The sequence below is a fragment of the Mustela nivalis genome (genome assembly GCF_964662115.1).
Source record: "Mustela nivalis genome assembly, chromosome: 12".
In the NCBI taxonomy this organism is placed as follows: Eukaryota; Metazoa; Chordata; class Mammalia; order Carnivora; family Mustelidae; genus Mustela; species Mustela nivalis.
In genome coordinates, this window is record NC_139031.1 from 30720435 (window position 1) to 30738312 (window position 17878).

General features: G+C 37.2%; 1 protein-coding gene across 4 annotated transcripts in view; it reads left to right on the top strand.

Moving 5' to 3' along the window:
• Positions 1-1866: 1866 nt before the first annotated feature.
• The window catches only part of ANKRD7 (ankyrin repeat domain 7), a 34229-nt gene continuing 18217 nt past the window's right edge, over positions 1867-17878 (top strand). The window contains exons 1-7 of one of the 4 annotated variants that reach the window (XM_082693817.1): positions 1867-2312; positions 4833-4947; positions 5105-5278; positions 6130-6236; positions 7047-7184; positions 9066-9175; positions 11334-11683. In XM_082693817.1, coding sequence (XP_082549943.1) covers positions 2077-2312; positions 4833-4947; positions 5105-5278; positions 6130-6236; positions 7047-7184; positions 9066-9175; positions 11334-11356 — 903 coding nt within the window. In that variant the 5' untranslated portion in view covers positions 1867-2076 and the 3' untranslated portion in view covers positions 11357-11683. The other 3 variants (XM_082693818.1, XM_082693816.1, XM_082693819.1) reach the window with 3 other exon arrangements.

Here is a 17878-nt window from a genome sequence, read left to right on the forward strand (position 1 = left end):
GATAAGATTCAAGGGTGACTCCAAAGGTTTTGGAGAAAAAAAAATGAAGCTATTGATGGACTGATCCTGGGGCTCTCCAATATTGGAGATAAAGAGGAATCAGCAAACCGAGAAGGAATGGTTAGAAAGGAAATAATCAAACCAGGGAAGTGTGATATCTTAGAAGCCAAGTGTAGACAGTGTTTCAAGGAGCAAGCAATGGTCCTTGAAACATGTGTCAGATGCTACTGGATTAATATGAAAACTGAGAAATGACAATGGGCTTCACATGATAGAGGTCATGGGCAATCATACTGAGAGCAGTGTCAATTGAGAGAGATGGGAACAAAAGAATGATTGCTAAGACAGTATATCTTAAAAGTTCTTATCACAAGAAAAAAGTTTTTGTAACTTTTGTAACAGATGGTAAGTAGACTTAGTGTGGTGATCATTTTGCTGTATATTCGATTATCGAATCACAATGTTGTATACCTGACATTGATATCATGTTATATGTCAATTATTCCTCAAGAAAAAATAGGTAATGATAGGAATTGCTTTGAGAACAGAGGAAGAAAAATGATAGAGAGGAGATAAATGAGACAATGGATGGTTACAGAGAGAGATATGATCAGTTTGTTGGTTTGTAGGTTAGACAAATAATAGTGTATGTTTATGTTAATAAGAATTAGTTAACAGAGAGACAAACTTTATAGACACATGAGAAAGCAAAAGATTGCTGAAACAATGTTCATGGATAGGCTACAGCAGATGGGGTCTAGTCCACAAAAGAAGCATTGGCCTTTGCTAAAAACATGGATATATCAATATATATTGATATGTCAATAGGAAAAGAAGAGAAGGTAAAATATTTTTGTGGAAAGGATAGGCTGGTGGATAGATGTCCGGGGAGCCTAAGGAATTTCTTTTCCAACTAATTCTCTTTTCTCAGTGGATCAAGAAACCAAGAATGTGTTTGGAGAGAAGATATGAAATGGTCAAGGAAAGTGTAAATGTGGGTGGATCAGGGAACTATCTGAGGATTGCTGGAAAGCATACCAATCTACTTAAGGTGAATTTTCATGAACTAAAAGTGAGGACAGCATGGCTTTGTTCTTTCCTTTAGTCACAGTGGCCCAGGACAGACCATTTTAGATGGGAGTTTTAGATTTAACTAGGACTGAGGTTTAGGCAGAAAGTAAGAAAAAGATTGAGCTCAAACATTGAAGGTATGTGAAAGGGAGTGATGATGATGAACAACCATGGAATTTAATCTAGTTAAGCAGAGAAATTTGGACACAGAGTTGGGTGGTCAAGGTCAATGAAAGCTGGTAGAATTAATGGACTGTAGGTACAATGAATTGGAAGACTTTTGGGAATTTTCTGACATGAGAAAGCAAGCTGGAATGTGAGAGGTAGCATTCAAAACTAAATTTGTAATTGAGATTATAGAGGGATCTCAGTTATTGTTAAAGTTGTGTTACATCTTGTGAACCATGTTGGGGGGTGGGTGATTACCTATACTGGAGGGCATGATCCCTGGAGAAGATCCACCCCTACCACAAGGAAGGTAATCTTGTTTTCAAGAGTTCAAGTCATTAGGTGTATCCTTGAAGGAGAAGGGGTTATTTGTAAGAAAGTAGGTAGGTTTCTACCAAAAGGCTCTTGATCTACCAGTAAGATTGTGTAGCAGTCAGTCAAATATCTTAAATGAGAATCTGGGTCTGGACGCTTCAGTACTGAGTTCACCCCCACCCCCACCCCCACCCCCGTGCGGGGGCGGGGGTGCTGCTGCTCTAGGCTCTGGGCGTTGCTGGGCAACTGAGGTGGTGTGTTGCCTCAGGCAAGTGGTTCAATCTGGTTCTTGTCTTTGATCACTTCCTGTCACTGACTCACTTCCGGTCTCTGACTAGCGTGGAATCTGGGGTAAAGACCTGTCCAGAGACGGCTTCAAGCCTGGTTGGAGGTTGGGTGGGGGGAAGTGAGAGGGTGAGGGGGTGGGGAGGTAGGGAAGGGCCAGGCCCAAGGGGCAGGTGGGGCCTTTGGGAGCTGCAGGGACATCCTGATCCAACAGAAGAACTTGCCTCCTGTGCCGCCATGAAGAAGTTTTTCACTTTCTGGAGACGGAAGGATGAGCCGGTGAGCCCCTCCTCAGACCTGCCCGTAGGCCGGGCCAGGACCGGTACTCGTCACCTCACCCAGCCAGGCTACAACCTTCGAGATAAGGACTTAAAGAAACTTCACAAAGCTGCCTCAGTTGGGGATTTGGAGAAGGTGAAGAAGTACCTTCAGCGGAAGAAACATGATGTGAATATACGGGACAGAGAACACAGGTGACCAGACTGACCAAGGGCAGTGTGGAGAGGAAGCCGGCTCCCCTGGGTCGTGGAATCAGGAGCAGGACTTGTCTGGCCTACTTCGTCGGTTGTCACTCCGGGTTTCCCATAGTGGAGACGTCTAACAACCATTGCCAGAGGGTCGCAGTCCCAAATTCCAGCTTATTATTTCTTTCTCTTCCCCCCCCCCCCTCCCCCTAGTTTGTTATTTCTTAAAGTGCTTACCTGGATATTTGAAGTTATTTTTGTCATCCTTGATTCCCTCCACTCCTCCCATTGCATTAATCTCCACCTGGTACTTCACCCTTTACCCAAACTACTGTTTTTTAATTTGATGTATGTATGGTTGTAAGATTTTGAGACACAGAGACAACAAAACAATGACTTTTTAAATGTGGTTCTCCTATGATTTATTTATTTATTTTTTCCAATTGCAGAGTATCTTCAAAAATCCCATCACAACCACTTATTGCAAAAATAAAATTAATTTTATATATTAAAAAAAGAAGTTACATGTTTGGCATTAATAATAGAAAATATGTACTGACTATGGCTATCTTAAAATTTGGGGGGGGCAGTTTTCAAGTCATAGGGTATGAAAAACATCATTTTTCCTCATAATTGGATAACTGGAAGCTGTCATTATAAAGAAGGTTTATGTCAGTTTGCCAATAGTTTTATGTCCTTCCCTCTGACAAAAACAGATATCTAAATTTATCCAATTTTTATCCTACACCACTCCATTGAATTATATTACAAGGTCATGGGTAACCTTGACATGACTTCATTTAGTGGTTAATTCTCAGTCTTACCTGGCTGGCATCTCAGCAAAATATCTTACTTGCCCTGTCAGTAGTATTTGAAATAGTGTCTTGTCTTTCAGGGCACTTGGTTTACCTGGCACTTCTACTTCTGTGGGCACTTCCTTCCAGATTCCTTTGCTGATTTCTTTTCCTCTTCCTGTCTGATAAATATATGAGGGCTCAGAACTTGAAACGATTCTGTGTCTTAACCTTCACTTGCCTGGTGAAGAGAGATTATCTTTAAATGTTTATATTCTAGTGCCTTCCAATATTTTATCTCTGGCCAGAACGCTCTCCTAAACTCTAGACTCATTATATAAATACCTACACTTCAACGTGGCTATCTGATAGACTGTGGTCTGCTGGTAAATGTTAATAGCAGGCTCTTAGTTGAGTGTGGGAGCGAAGCAAAGGGAGGAGAAGCCCCAATTTCAAGCTACCAATGTGATGTTATTTGGCTTGAATATTTTCTGAAATTTTAACAATTGGCTCGTGAAAGCCACTTGCTTTATAATCACATCCCTTTGTAGACATTTCAAACATCCCCAAACTCTGCTCCCATTTTTCCTCCTCAGACTTCCATCTCTCTTTCTAGAAATACCAAATTCTTTCAGTTGTTAGAAACCCTAGCGTCATTCTGGACTCCTCTCTTTCTTTCGTATTACCCATCTGACCTTGTTAGCTCCACCTTCAGAACATCGCTAAAATCCAACTATTTCTTGCCATCTTCACAGTTACCGTTCTAGTCAAAATTGCTATCATATCTTAACCAAAATTGCTGCAGTGGCCTCCTAATTAGTTTTCTGTCTTTAAACCTTTTCAGTTTATCCTCAATACAGTAGCCAGAAAGATCCTGTAAAATGTATGTGAAAAGAGTCATTCCTTGCCTTAACAACTTCCACTGGCTTTCCATCGCTTTAAGGGTTAAGGCCAAGATCCTTTCAATGGCTCATTCAGACTTACAGGACACGTACCCCCACTCTGTTATCTCGCTGATCTTTTGTTCTACAACTCTCCCTTTCATTCATCTCCAGCTTCCCTGGCCTCCTTAGTGTTCCACAGAAATGCCGGAAATGTACTTAGGGCCTTTGGACTTGCTGTTTCCTTTGCCTGAAGTGCTTTTCCCCCAAATATCCACATGGCTTCCTCTCTCACTCCCTTCCCGGGCTTATTTAATTATCACCTTATCAGCGAAGGCTCCCTTGTCTCCCCTTCATACAACAGCAGTTCTTTGTTTGCTGACATTTCCTGTCTTCCCTGCCTAATTTTCCTGTTAGCACTTAATACTGTCTGGCATGCTTTCTATTTTAAGTTTTTTGTTTACTTCTTCCACGAGCATGTGTGATCCATAAGAGCAGGTATTTCTGTCCATTTTGTTTGCGGCCCCATCCCCATCATCTAGAACCCTGCCTGGCCATAGTAAATGCTTCCTAGGTATTTGTTGATGACTACAATGCACACATACATATGTACATATTTTTAACTCATTATAAACTGTCCTTAATGTGAAACCAGTTAAATATTTGATCTCAAAGGCATTTGCATGGCCTTTGTAATTCAGTAGAAAGCAATTATAATTAATGTGACTTGTATATAAACATCAATAAGTACATGAAGGAAGTATCAACAGTATATGATCTGACAAGTTCTTGAGTATCATAACTTCCCAAATTAAGACTTACCTCTAACTCTGTGTTTTGTTGTATTGATATAGAACACCTTTGCACCTGGCCTGTGCTAATGGACATTCAAATATTGTATCTCTCTTAATTGAGAAACAGTGCAAAATAAATGTCTGCGATAGGGAAAACCGGTCTCCATTGACTAAGGTGTGTTCATTTTTCCTTTTCAATCGGAATGCATCTGAGTTCTTCTAGTTCACTTTAGTTGGGTTTCATAGTTTAAATCATAGTAGTAAATGTTAATTTAATGTAACACCTCCTGAATAGTAAGTTGGTTACTTGTCTGTTCTTGTTGTATTGACAGGCAGTACAGTGTGCCAAGGAGGATTGTGCTACTATTCTTCTAGGCCATGGTGCAGATCCAAATCTGGTGGATTTAGATGGCAATACTGCTCTCCATTATGCTGTCTGTGGCCAAAGTATCTCATTAGTTGAAAAATTGCTTGAATACAAAGCTAATCTTGAAGATCAAAATAAGGTAGTCTATCAAAAATTATTTTATGTTATAGAAAGCAATGGAAGAAGGTATGTATTGGCAGATCATTCATAAGTTGAAACCCATGTTATATGAAGTGTGACTTTTCCAAAATGAAACTGGGGGAAAGGAGAAGAAAAATGAGATTATCAAACACTGATAAGGTTTTCCTTTTTAAAAAATCTTGGTCCATTTTGCTTCAAACTATAACACTGACCTCTAAAACAATACTATATTTAACAATGATAACTCTTCAGAGGCATATATCAAATGAGAAATACCTGATTTCCCTGTAAGTTTATACTGGTTAAAAATCATAAGCCTCTTTTTGCCTGTCTTATTTATATACTAATGGATAATGATAATAAGGTTAAATTAGAAAAATCACTTACTGTACTAAAAGTAATCCATCTCTCCTATCGAGATGAGGGGTTTCTTGGGTTTTGTTTTGGTTTTTTTAAGCTTCTTCACACTCAAGTTCACTGATTTTGTCTCTATGACAGCCCAAAATAAGTGTCAGCCTTGGAGGCCTAGAGAATCTCAATAATAACAACATTATGAAATGTGAATTGACAGTTTGTGATACTTACATTAAATGCTAGATGCTCTTCACTTAAATCCCCCAGGCTGCTCTTCCCCACAATTTGGATTAGGCCTAAAGTAAAAACTTGAATTTTATATTTGAATGACAGATTTCCAATTAATTTTCTTAGTCTCTGAAATCATATTTTTTGAAATCGAAGAGTATATTCAGAGGTTTCTTATTAATGCATTTTCTCTTAAATTGAACTTAAATCTAAAAGGCATATAATGCTTGTATATTTTAAATAATCATTTTGAAATAATTTTTTCAGGATGGGTATACTCCACTACTACTTGCCATTACTGAAAATAATGCAAAAATGGTAGAATATCTTCTGAAGAGAGGGGCAGATGTGAATGCTTCAGATAAGAATCAAAGGTATAATGAATACTAAATAAGACCATACAACTATAGCTACCTAACAAGACAATATATATATATGTATGTATGTGTTTGTGTATGTGTGTGTATACATTTTGTGATACTGTAAAAGATCTGGCCATATAATTTGGACAAATTACCTAGAGTCCCAGGGTCTGTTTTTCTGTAAAATCAAACTTTTGGGCTAGATCAATAGGTTATTATTATTATTATTATCATTTGTAATTAAGAATATTACATAAAAACTCAGTCTCTAAATCCTAGATGCTGTAGTTAATTGGGGGTAGATACCCAGAGCTTCAGACATGCCTCTTCCTAGTATTTTGAAACATCTCGAAAACACTAGGATTCCAGGGAGAAAGGATTAAAAAACCATTGAGCTAGAGCACCTGGGTGGCTCAGTTGGTTAAGCATCTGCCTTCAGCTCAGGGCAAGATCCCAGGTCCTGAGATTAAGCCCCACATCAGGCTCCCTGCTCTCTCTCTCTCCCCCTCTGCCTGCCACTCCCCCTGCTTGTGCTTTCTCTCTATATATATATTACTCTCTGTCAAATGAATAAATAAAATCTTAAAAACAACGACAAAAACCTTTGAGCTAGTTGCTTCCCAGAGACTCTTAATTTTAGACTCTGATATAATGTGATTGGTATATCCTTTTGAGCAGATCTGCCCCCCTTTTTGCATTCTTGCCCTCTTTCCCTGATAGTCTACTTTTGAACAGTAAATTTGGAAGACTAACTTTTCAAAAAAAAGCACAAGACATGTCTAAGATCCATAAATAACATGTTTATGTATCTCTCTTCTCCAGAACAGCCCTTATGATTGCTCTAAGCGATGAACCAACAGATTTAGTCAGTCTTCTTCTGCAGCAAGAAGTGGACCTGTTTTGCCAAGATATTTATGGATTCACAGCTGAGGAATATGCTTCTTTTAATGGTTTTACTGTGTAAGTGATACTGTATATCTTTTAACAGTTGTATGGGATTTGCTTATAAAGAAAGAACCATGAACCCCCAAAGGGAAAAGCTGGTAAGGTACAAAGCGCTGCATAGGGGTAACCATATTATGAATTCTGGCCACATGGATCCAGGGATCCTTGATTTCATCTGTTTGTAGGGTCCAGTCAGTCTAAGAACTGCGGACAGCCTAAGTCTGTGGATTAACTGCCAGTGGCATGCAAATTTGAAGTATGTCAGCACGGTAATTTCAGGAAATAGTGGCATAGCCAATAATAAAACCTCTGAGTAGTAACATTGGGCAAAAGATGATTCATCTATGAAGCCTTTTTGAATGTTTTTATACATGAGTAACATAAAAATTCAACTTTTGAATATTATTATTCAAAATAATTTTATTTTTTGTTAGCTAACTTTAGTTTGATAAGTTTTCAGAATTCTTAAGCATATTCTCATTAGCCCAAAAGTCAAAACTTTTCATGTATAAATATGCATTTCTAACTGTAATAGTCAATGAGAAAGTGAGATGAAATGAACAGAAATTTGTATATATCTAATGAAGTTAAAGGTATTTTCCTTATAAGTTCATTTTAGGGTAAAACTTAAATTATACATAGGTATTTTTCCTAGTTTATTATTTTCTTGTTCTTCCATCTACTTTATTTACATTTTAGTAATATCTTTTAATCATGAAGTCCATGTGAACATCACAGGAGTGGGAGGAGAGAAAAAAAGAGCAAGAGGAGAGAAGTAATTTTTATATATACATTCAGATGTTTATTTTTAATGTCTAAATTGAACTTTATAAACTCAGGGATTCATAACCCACTAAATTTATAAACCATAATGGAATACAGTATTTTCTTTGCAATACTGGACATATGTACCTTTATTTACCTTAGTTTAAGCAAACCATGTTATAAAAATTTAAAGAGATAAATTACTGATACTATCTATGTTATGAAGGGCTTCTTCATTTTATAAAAAGAATCTGTTTCTTTTAATTAGGGAATTTTCCTTATCATTTAAAAAGTTTGGATATGGGGGCACCAGGGTGATTCAGTTGATTAACCAGCTGACTTGATTTCAGCTCAGATCATGATCCTCAGGGTCCTGGGATCAAGTCCCTGTCAGGCTCCACCCTCAGAGGAGAGTCGGCTTGAGATTCTCTCACTCGCCTTCTGCCCCTCCCCCTGCACATTAAGCCCAAGTGTTATGAATTGTGTCCCGTTCTTCCCTCTTCAAAATCACGTGTTAACTCCCCAGCACTTCAGAATTTAGATGATGGTATTTGGAGAGAGGGCTTTGAAAGTGATGTTAAGGTAAAATGACTGTGCAGTAGAGTGGGTCCTAATTGAGTTTGACTGGTATTTTTGTAAGAAAAGGAGATTAGGACATAGAGACACCAATAGTGCTTGTTGCCTAGAGGGGCAACTTTAAGGTGAAGAGTCAGCAAAGCACAGTCATCTGCTAGCCAAGGAGAGAGGCCGGGAACAGATCCTCCCTTTACAAACCTCAGAGGAAACCAGCCCTTCTGGCACTTTGATCTTGGATTTCCAGCTTCCCGAACTGTGAGAAAATGTCTGGTGTTTGAGCCCCCCGGTCTGTGGTATTTTATGATGGCAACCCTAGCAACCTAGTATACCAACAATAACCTAAAGCTATTTTTTCTACCTTGCTAATAGTTTATTTGTGATAGCAGGGAAAAAGTACTAGAGAATGGGAGAATGTGAAGTAAAAATGGTATCTGTTAATGGAATTGGCTTGAAAGGAGGCTTGAGGTCAACAAGAAAGGCTTTAGTTAACATCTAAGGTTTTGATCTAATGATTATTATGAATTGATTATTTACAAATCCTTAATTTATGGATAGGTATCATCAATTAATTGCCAATTATGGAAGGGAGAAGAAAGTTGAACAGATGTCTAATTCTGAAGATACAGCCTTGGGTAATGAATCTGATACAGAAGAACTGAAGGAAGGTAAGAAGATACAAACTAAACAAATAGTTTTAATGGTTTGCTTTTAGGAAGAGACTCAGTTTTCTCAAATAGTATTTAAATTTGAAATAGAAATTTTCTCTAATTTTGAAATGCTAAATATTTTTAAGAACTGTCCTTTGTAATGAAAACATATTGACATTGTGTTGACTGAAATTGTAAAGAGATACTGAATGTTTAAGATAATTTTTATCCATAGTCTATTTATAAAAAACAAAATATGACTAGTTATAATAATTACTAATTATAAAAAACAAAATTTTTAATAAATATAAAGCTATTAGTAAATTTTTAATTTTATTCTGAAAATACTTCAGATAAGTACATTTGATAATTGTTAATATAATATATACTTAATCATTACATAAAACTTAAAATTAGGTAGTAATATCTGTGAATTAAAAATACTGTGCATCTATTATAATAAATTCTGGTGCTTATTTTCAAAAAAACCAAACAGTTATTTAGGTCTTTAAAACAGCATTTTGTACCACATATGGACATTGGGGAGGGTATGTGCTTTGGTGAGTGCTGTGAAGTGTGTAAACCTGGTGATTCACAGACCTGTACCCCTGGGGATAAAAATATATGTTTATAAAAAAAAAAAAAAAAAACAAAAAAAAAAAACAGCATTTTGTTTATTTGTTTTTTGGTGTGTATATGTTACATTGACTTTTTTTAGTTGGATGACACAAAAATTTTTACAGTTATAGTCTGTGAATACGCCAGCAAATACACACTCCTCCACTACCCTTCAACTATTATGAAAAAAGAAAAAAAAAAAAAAGGCAGGGAGCCTGACGGCAACAGGAGATCATATGACTGTCACAACTATTCACTCTTCCTTCATCCCCTCAAATCTATCATTATCATACTTAGAATAGTGTTTGGTCCTATTGCTTCAAGGTGAGTGAATTTAAGAGAGAATTTACCTGAATTTTCCTTTGTAACTTAATCTTACACACTCAAGAAATTTTGTTGTTTGGACTCTTGTTCTTCATCCTTATATGTTCCTCTCCTACCATCTCTCTCACCATCTCTCTCTCTCTCTCTCTCTCTAATAATGTTCATGCAACTGTAAGAAGTAAAGAATTTCTGTGATTTATACTTCAGTTCTTTAGGGAAATAAAGCAGTAGAAAATTAAAAATATCACTCACATATTTTGCGTATTTCCTGAGGTTAAACAATTAAAACACCTCCATTCCTTTTACCCTTGGCAATATATGTTGCTGTTTTTAATGAAAGGTTAGTCTTTGTGTGTTTTGAACCATATTAGAAATATCAGGTCAAGAAAATTATCCAAACACATTGCAAAAGATGGTGAACATCAAAGGTTGCTTTTCTGTCAGATTCCAAGGGGATAATTTAATTATTCATTTCTTAAATGACCATTAAGATATAGATATATTGATGCTAAATTATAATGGTTTTGTAGCTCAGGTATAGAATTTAAGAAATAGACCTAGGAGTGAAAATATTTGAACACAAATGAAGACATTACAAATATTATTTGTTTTCTAGACATATAACCTCATTTCTACAAGTCCTTTGCTGCTGCCTTGCATTAGAAAAGTCTGTTTTGAAAGAGCAATTAAATGAAATGTCACAGAATTTCACTGACTACTCATTTGAAGAAAAGTTTGTTAATGGAGAGCAATTTTCACCTTAGAAGATGTGAAGAGATTTCAAAAGACAAACATCTATATCATGAGCTATCAGTTGGAAGGATACAGTTTGTGTTCAGCTTATAGTCAGCAGAAGTCTTTTTAGTCAGAATTTTGAATGGGGTATTCGTAACTGTAAACTTTGAAACATAGTGTGCTAGGCATACATTAGAGCATTTAAATAAAGTAAAAATATTAACATGTCAGCTATAAATAGAGAAAAACATTATAAGTAACCCCGTGTAAATGGAAATTCTCTTTTATTTGCAAGTACTTTCATTGATAAAACCCTTTTTCTTTTGGAGAAGGACTATAGTAATACAGTTTAAGAAAATTTGGGTATTACAGAAAAGAAAAAAGGAAAGAAGGTATCACTCATAGTCTCATAACCCAAACAAAACATCTGTTAAATTTCTGGCCTGTTTTTGTAACCTTTTAAAATCTGCTTAACTTTTTTTTTTTTTTTTCCTCAAAGGGAATTTGCAATTTTGCATTTAAAAACAAAATACAGAGCACATAGTTTTCACTATGCTCTTTGCTATATCTTGAGCACATCCAGGACGATCTAGCTTAAAGATGATGATTCCCTGGAAGACACTTCCTTTCATTGTATCCTGGGACACTTCCTCCCTTCATAAGGCACATCAGTGAAGACTTGTCTGGCTGCCCTTCCATTCTGTCGCTTACAGTGCTTTGTTATCTACTCCTACCCCCCTTGCCTTTTGAATTGCAAGATGCATAAGAGCTTGAGCTTTTATTCGTAGTTAAATCCTCATCACTTGCAAAATATCTGGTGATAGTAAATATTCAGTTGCCAAATACAGTCATACCTCATTTCATTGCACTTTGGAGATTTCTTTTTTTTTTTTTTTTTTTTTTCCCACAAGTCGAAGGTTTGTGGTAACTGCATCAGGCAAGTCTGTTAGCACCATTTTTCTCACTGCATTTGCTCACTTCATGTCTCTATGTCACTTTTTGATAATTCTCACAATATTTTAAACTTTTCCTTATTATTATATATTATGGTGATGGGATCAGGGATCTTTGATGTTACTATTATAATTGTCTTTTGATGCCATGAACCACACCCATATCAGACAGCAAACTTGATTGATCACTGTGTGTGTTCTGACTACTCCCAACTTGCTGTTCCTTCTCTCTCCCCATCTCCTCGGGCCTCCTTATTCTCCGAGAACAAAAGTATTGATGTTAAGACAATTAATAACTGTATAACAGACTCTGAAGTAATCAAGTGAAAGGAAGAGTTTCAAGTCTTTCACTTTAAATCAAAAGCTAGAAATGATTATGCTTTGTGAGGAAGGCATGTTAAAAGCTGAGGTAGGCTGCAAGTTAGGCCTCTTATGCCAAATAGTTAGCCAAGTAGTGAATGCAAATGACGAGTTCTTGAAGAAAATTAAAAGTGCTTCTCCAGTGAACATATGAATGATAAGAAGCAAAACAACCTTATTGCTGATGTGGAGACAGTTTTGGTAGTCTGGATAGAAGGTCATCAGGTACAGCATTCCTTTAAATCAAAGCCTAATCCAGAACAAGGCCTTAACTCTCAGATCTAGCTAATGATAATTAATAATAATTAAGATAATTAATGAAGTGGCTACACTAAACAACATATTTTCAATGTGTACAGAACAGCTTTATATTGGCAGAAGATGCCATCTAGTATTTTCATAGCTAAAGAGAAGAAGTCAATGCCTGGCTTAAAAACTTCGCAAGATAGGCTGACTCTCTTATTAAAGGCTAATGCTGGCGACTTTAAAAAGAAACCATTGCTCATTTACTATTCCAAATATTGTAGGGTCTCTAAGAATAATGCAATATCTACTCTGGCTGTGCATTATACATGGAACAAGAAGGACTAAATGACAGCACATCTTTTTACAACATGGTTTGCTGAAAAATTTTAAGCCCACTACAGACAAAAAGATTCCTTTCAAGATGTGACTGCTCATTGACAATGCACCTGGTTACCCAAGAGCTCCGATGGAAATGTGCAAGGATATCAATGCCTATTTTCGTGCTTATACAACATCCATTCTGCAGCTCATGGCTCAGGGAGTAACTTTGACTTTCAAGTCTTATTATTTAATAAATACATTTTTGTACCATTTTGTAAGGACAGAGCTGTCATAGATAGTGATTTGCTAATGGATCTGAGCAAAGTAAATTGAAAACCTTCTGGAAAAGATTCACCATTTCAGATGTCATTAAGAACATCTGTGATTCATGGGAAGAGGTCAAAATATCAACATTAACAGAAGTTTGGAAGATTTGATTCCAATCCTCGTGGATGGCTTGGAGGAGAAGGGTTAAAGACTTCAGTGAAGGAAGTAACTGCAGATGTGGTAGAAATAGAAAGAGAACTTGAATAAGAAGTGGGGGCTGAAGATATAACTGAACTGCTACAATCTCATGAAGTACTTTAATGGATGAGTAGTTGCTTCTTATGGTTGAGCAAAAAAAATGGACCTTTGAGATGAAATTTACTGCTGGTGAAGATGTTATGAAGATTATTGAGATGATGAAAAAGGATTTAGAATATGATGCAAACTTAGTTGATAAGGCAACAGCAGGTTTTGAGAGGACTGATTCCAATTTTGAAAGAAGTTCTACTGTGGGTAAAGTGCTATGAGACAGCATCATGTGCTACAGAGAAATCATTTGCAAAGGGGTCCATTGATGCAGCAAACTTCATTGTTGTCTTCTTTTAAGAAATTGCCATAGCCACCCCACCCGTCAGCAACCACCACCCTAGTCAGTCAGGAGCCATCAGCATTGAGGCAAGACCCTCTACCAGCAAAAAGATTATAACTCAATGAAAGCCCAGATGATGGTTAGCATTTTTTTAGCCAGAAGTGTTTAGAATATTTTCTTTATATTACAGTGAAGGAACTGAGGTTATATAATTAAGAAGCTTGAACATTCTTCCACTTTTAAGTGGCTAGGTAGGACTTTGAGTCTACTGTATCTTTTCCACTCTGTTACCTTTAATTAAGGTATGTACATTATATTTTTTATACAATGCTATCGCACACTTAATAGACTACAGTACAGTGCAAACATAACTTTTATATGCACTGGGAAACCAAAAAGTTCATCTTATTTTATTACCAAGATGAGAGTAAATAGCCCAGGAACTCAAGAGGCAGAGAGCAGCGTTCAGACCTTGAGGACTTTCTGTGTTATCAAGGACACAATGAGCCACTAAGAACAAGGCAGAAGAGTCTCCACAGGACCTGTGCCTAGTTAAGGTTGGGATCTGCAGAGATAGGTGTTGTAAATCATATGCTGGTGATGTAAATATTGCTGGATGGTCTGAGAAAACTGGAAATAAAGATAACCCAAATGAGAATAAATAGAAGCTATTCAGAGTTTGCAGCAAGGGAGTCAACCATCATCACTTACATATGACAGAGCCTCAAAGGAAAGCAGGAAAGTGGGAAACCTCTATTATTGAAAAAAATGGAAGACTTCATGCTCGAAGTCTAATTGGGGTTGGTTGGCATGAAGAAGCTGGAGATTGGTTAATTAGAAGTGTTGCATCTTATGTGATTGATGTGAAGAGCATATTTGGCTTTCTCTGGTTGGTGTTGAATTGGAAGCAAAAAGAGGGAGGAGTGAAATAGTGGGAAATTGGCAGTGTTCTGAGTTTTAAGCCTTGACAAAATGTAAGTGCTTAATCAAAGAGAGTTTTTTATTATGATTGTAAGAAAGACATTTGCCAACTTCTGTATTTCATGTATATATTCACTATTTCCATTGATGCTTTAGTAATAGAGTGGAAAAGATATAGTAGACTCAAAGTCCTACCTAATCACTTAAAAGTGGAAGAATGTTCAAGCTTCTTAACTCTAACCTCAGTTCCTTCACTGTAATATAAAGAAGACATAATAATCACTTCCCAAGATTGTTCTCATGAGGCAGATCTTTTCTCCTTTATACTACATTTATATTACTTCAGCATCCTTGGACTCATGTATCTTTGATATAAATTGTATTGATTGGCTACATGATACTCCTTAATTCACTATGTGTTACTCACACAATCCCTTATTGTAAGGTATTACATTCCCCCCCCCATTTTTTTCCACCATTAAAGATTGAAAATCTCACCTTGCTATCAGTATTTTCTTCTTTGGAATTATGTCCATTGGAGATAGTTCTACAACTGACATTACTAGTTTACAAAGTATGAAAGTATGTTTCATAAAATACACTACCAATATTTTTCCAAAGTCTTTCAGTGTTTTAAGATCCATTTGAATCAAAACTTGACTGAAAAAAAGATTTGACTATTGAAAAAAGTGGAAGACCAGAAACTATATGTGACCAAAGCCTCTTTCTTATTTGATTATCTCATTACATTTTATAAGAGGAGAAACCCATTAAATAGATTTATATGAAAGATTTATTTTGAATAATAAATTTTAAAATGAATGTCCTTAAGGGGAAACCATTTTGCATGTAATTAAGCTAGGTACAGAAGTAGAGGGTTGATGATGTTAACAGTTCTTTAAAGTTGTATGAGGAGAAATTTCTTTAAATCTTGTCAGTATCACTCTATGATTGAATTCATGGAACTCATTTGGCATTGGGGATAAAGTTTAAAGCTTTCATTGAGTGAGACAGAGCCAGAAGAGTAGAGAAGGAGAGAATGTGAAATGCTTTTTTTTCTTTTCATCTGCACAGAGTACTTCCCTTTCTGCTCATAATTTCCCCTTGGGGACACACGCTGTCACACTCTGAAACCATGGCAGGGACAGGGGTTGCTGCATGGGCTCCCAGATTAAAATCCCTACCACCTTCCAGATGTGGGAGTAGAGTAAGCTGCAGGAATGAAGCTTCTGCTACTAGAATAAGAGACCTATTAAAAAATAAAATTACAGGGGGCCTAGGGAGTTTTCTGGGTGACAAGGCTTTCCCGGTGTTGCAGCCCCAGGTCGCCAGGGCCCTGGTATTATGTAAGCCAGCTTGGCCTTAGGCCCTAGTGCCCATCTGGATGCCCTACCCCCCACCCCTAACCACTGAGCTAACTACCACCATATCTGGGGGAGGACACAGCAGCTCAGGGAATTTCCCTAGACGGGAGAAGGGAGCTGGACCAGTGCCTGCGCACTGTATCTCTGAGGCTAGACCGTGAGCGCCCATCCAGAGCCGCTGCCTTGTTGTTAGACTTAGTTTCAAAGGGTTTTGTTAGTTTCTCTGCCTTCCTTGAAAGTGCCAGGTTATAAGCAATGGAACTTTGATGCCAGGGGTCACCACTGCAAGAACTGCTTCTGTGACCTCGCTCTCCTGGATGGGATCAGGTGGCAACGAGAAACAGGAAACTTGGATTCGTTCTGGCGATCCTCTACCCACACCCCAGAACGATGAAATAGGTTTTGTTCTTTCTTGGAAAGGAAGGGCAAGTGGCAGTCCAGGTCCTCTTCCAGCCAGAGCAGAGACTGCAGGGATCTGGGTGTGTGTAGCAATGGGCCCGAGTCCCACTAACAAAGCTCAGGAAATCCACAGGGGTGATGCGTGGGGAACATGAAGTAAGTGCCCTATAGTCTTTAGATGGGAAGCCATAGCCTCACGTAAGAGTCATTAAAAAGCATATAATAGGGACAGTGTGAGGCCTATTGGAGGCCTATGGGGTGCGGTGGGGAAGAGGTAGACACATATTCTGGGAAAGGCCTGTGCACTTTTCCTGATTCCCCCTACATGTGCAGCTGGACATTGTCTGCCTTCCCAGTGAGGCATTTTTTCCCTTTCTAATGCTCCTCAGCAGCTGGGGTATTATAGTGCTTAAAATAATAACTTCACATAGGATCCAAGACAGTGTGTTTGTCAGTCATTCATAAATCAAAATTTTAACATTGACAACAACAACAATCTTTTAGCTGGATCTTGATCCTTTCATTGTAGGACATATTACTGACAATTTTAAAGAGGTTTAAGTGTAAATAGTAATAAAAAGTACAAAAACAATCATTTCCTTTTTCAGTATACACGTTTTAAATGATCAAATATTAGCATATTATAGAAAAGTTTGTAATGAGAGAAAAGAACTCCCCTATTGTAGAAATTTCTGAAGTAAAAATACTTTTGATAAGATCAGATTTTTTTAAATATATTTTATATTTTAGAGCACTTTTGTGTTCACAACAAAATCAAGCAGAAGGTACAGAAATTTCCTGTATACCTCTGGCCCAAAACATACATTGCCTCCCACACGGTCAATATAACTCAGCAAAACTGTACAGTGGTTACCAAGGACGAACCTACGCTGACACCTAATAATCACCCCAAATCTGTAGTTTACATTTACTCTTGGTCTTGTATGTACCATAGCTTTGGACAACTGGATAATGATACTCATCCACATCACACTACCCTACAAAATAGGTCCGTTTCCCTGAAAACCATCTGTGTTCTCCCATTCATTCCATCCTCCCTCCAATCCTTGAAAACCTCTTTTTACTGATTCCACAATTTTGCCTTTTCCAGAATGACCTCTAGCTGGAATCATATAATATGTAGCCTTTTCACATTGGCTTCTTTCACTTAGCAATGTACATTTAAATTTCCTCCATGTCTTTTCATGGCTTGATAATGCATTTCTTTAGCACTAAACAATATTTTATTGTCTGGATATACCACAGTATCCATTCACCCACTGAAGGACATCTTGGTTGCTCCCAAGTTTGGGCAATTATGGATAAAGCTGCTCTAAGTGTTCATGCACAGAATTTTTTGTGGACATAAGTTTTCAACTCCTTTACGTAAATACCAAGGAGTGTGATTACCAGATGACATGGTAAGAGTATGTTTAGTTTTGTAAGAAGCTGACAAAATGTCTTCCAAAGTCACTGCACCATTTTGCCTTTCCACTGGCAATGAATGAAGGTTTCTGTTTCTCCACAGCCTTACCAGCATTTGATGAGGTCAGTGTTCTGAGTTTTGGCTGTTTTAGTAGGTGTGTAGATCTCTTTGTTGTTTTAATCAACATCCTTTAGGTAG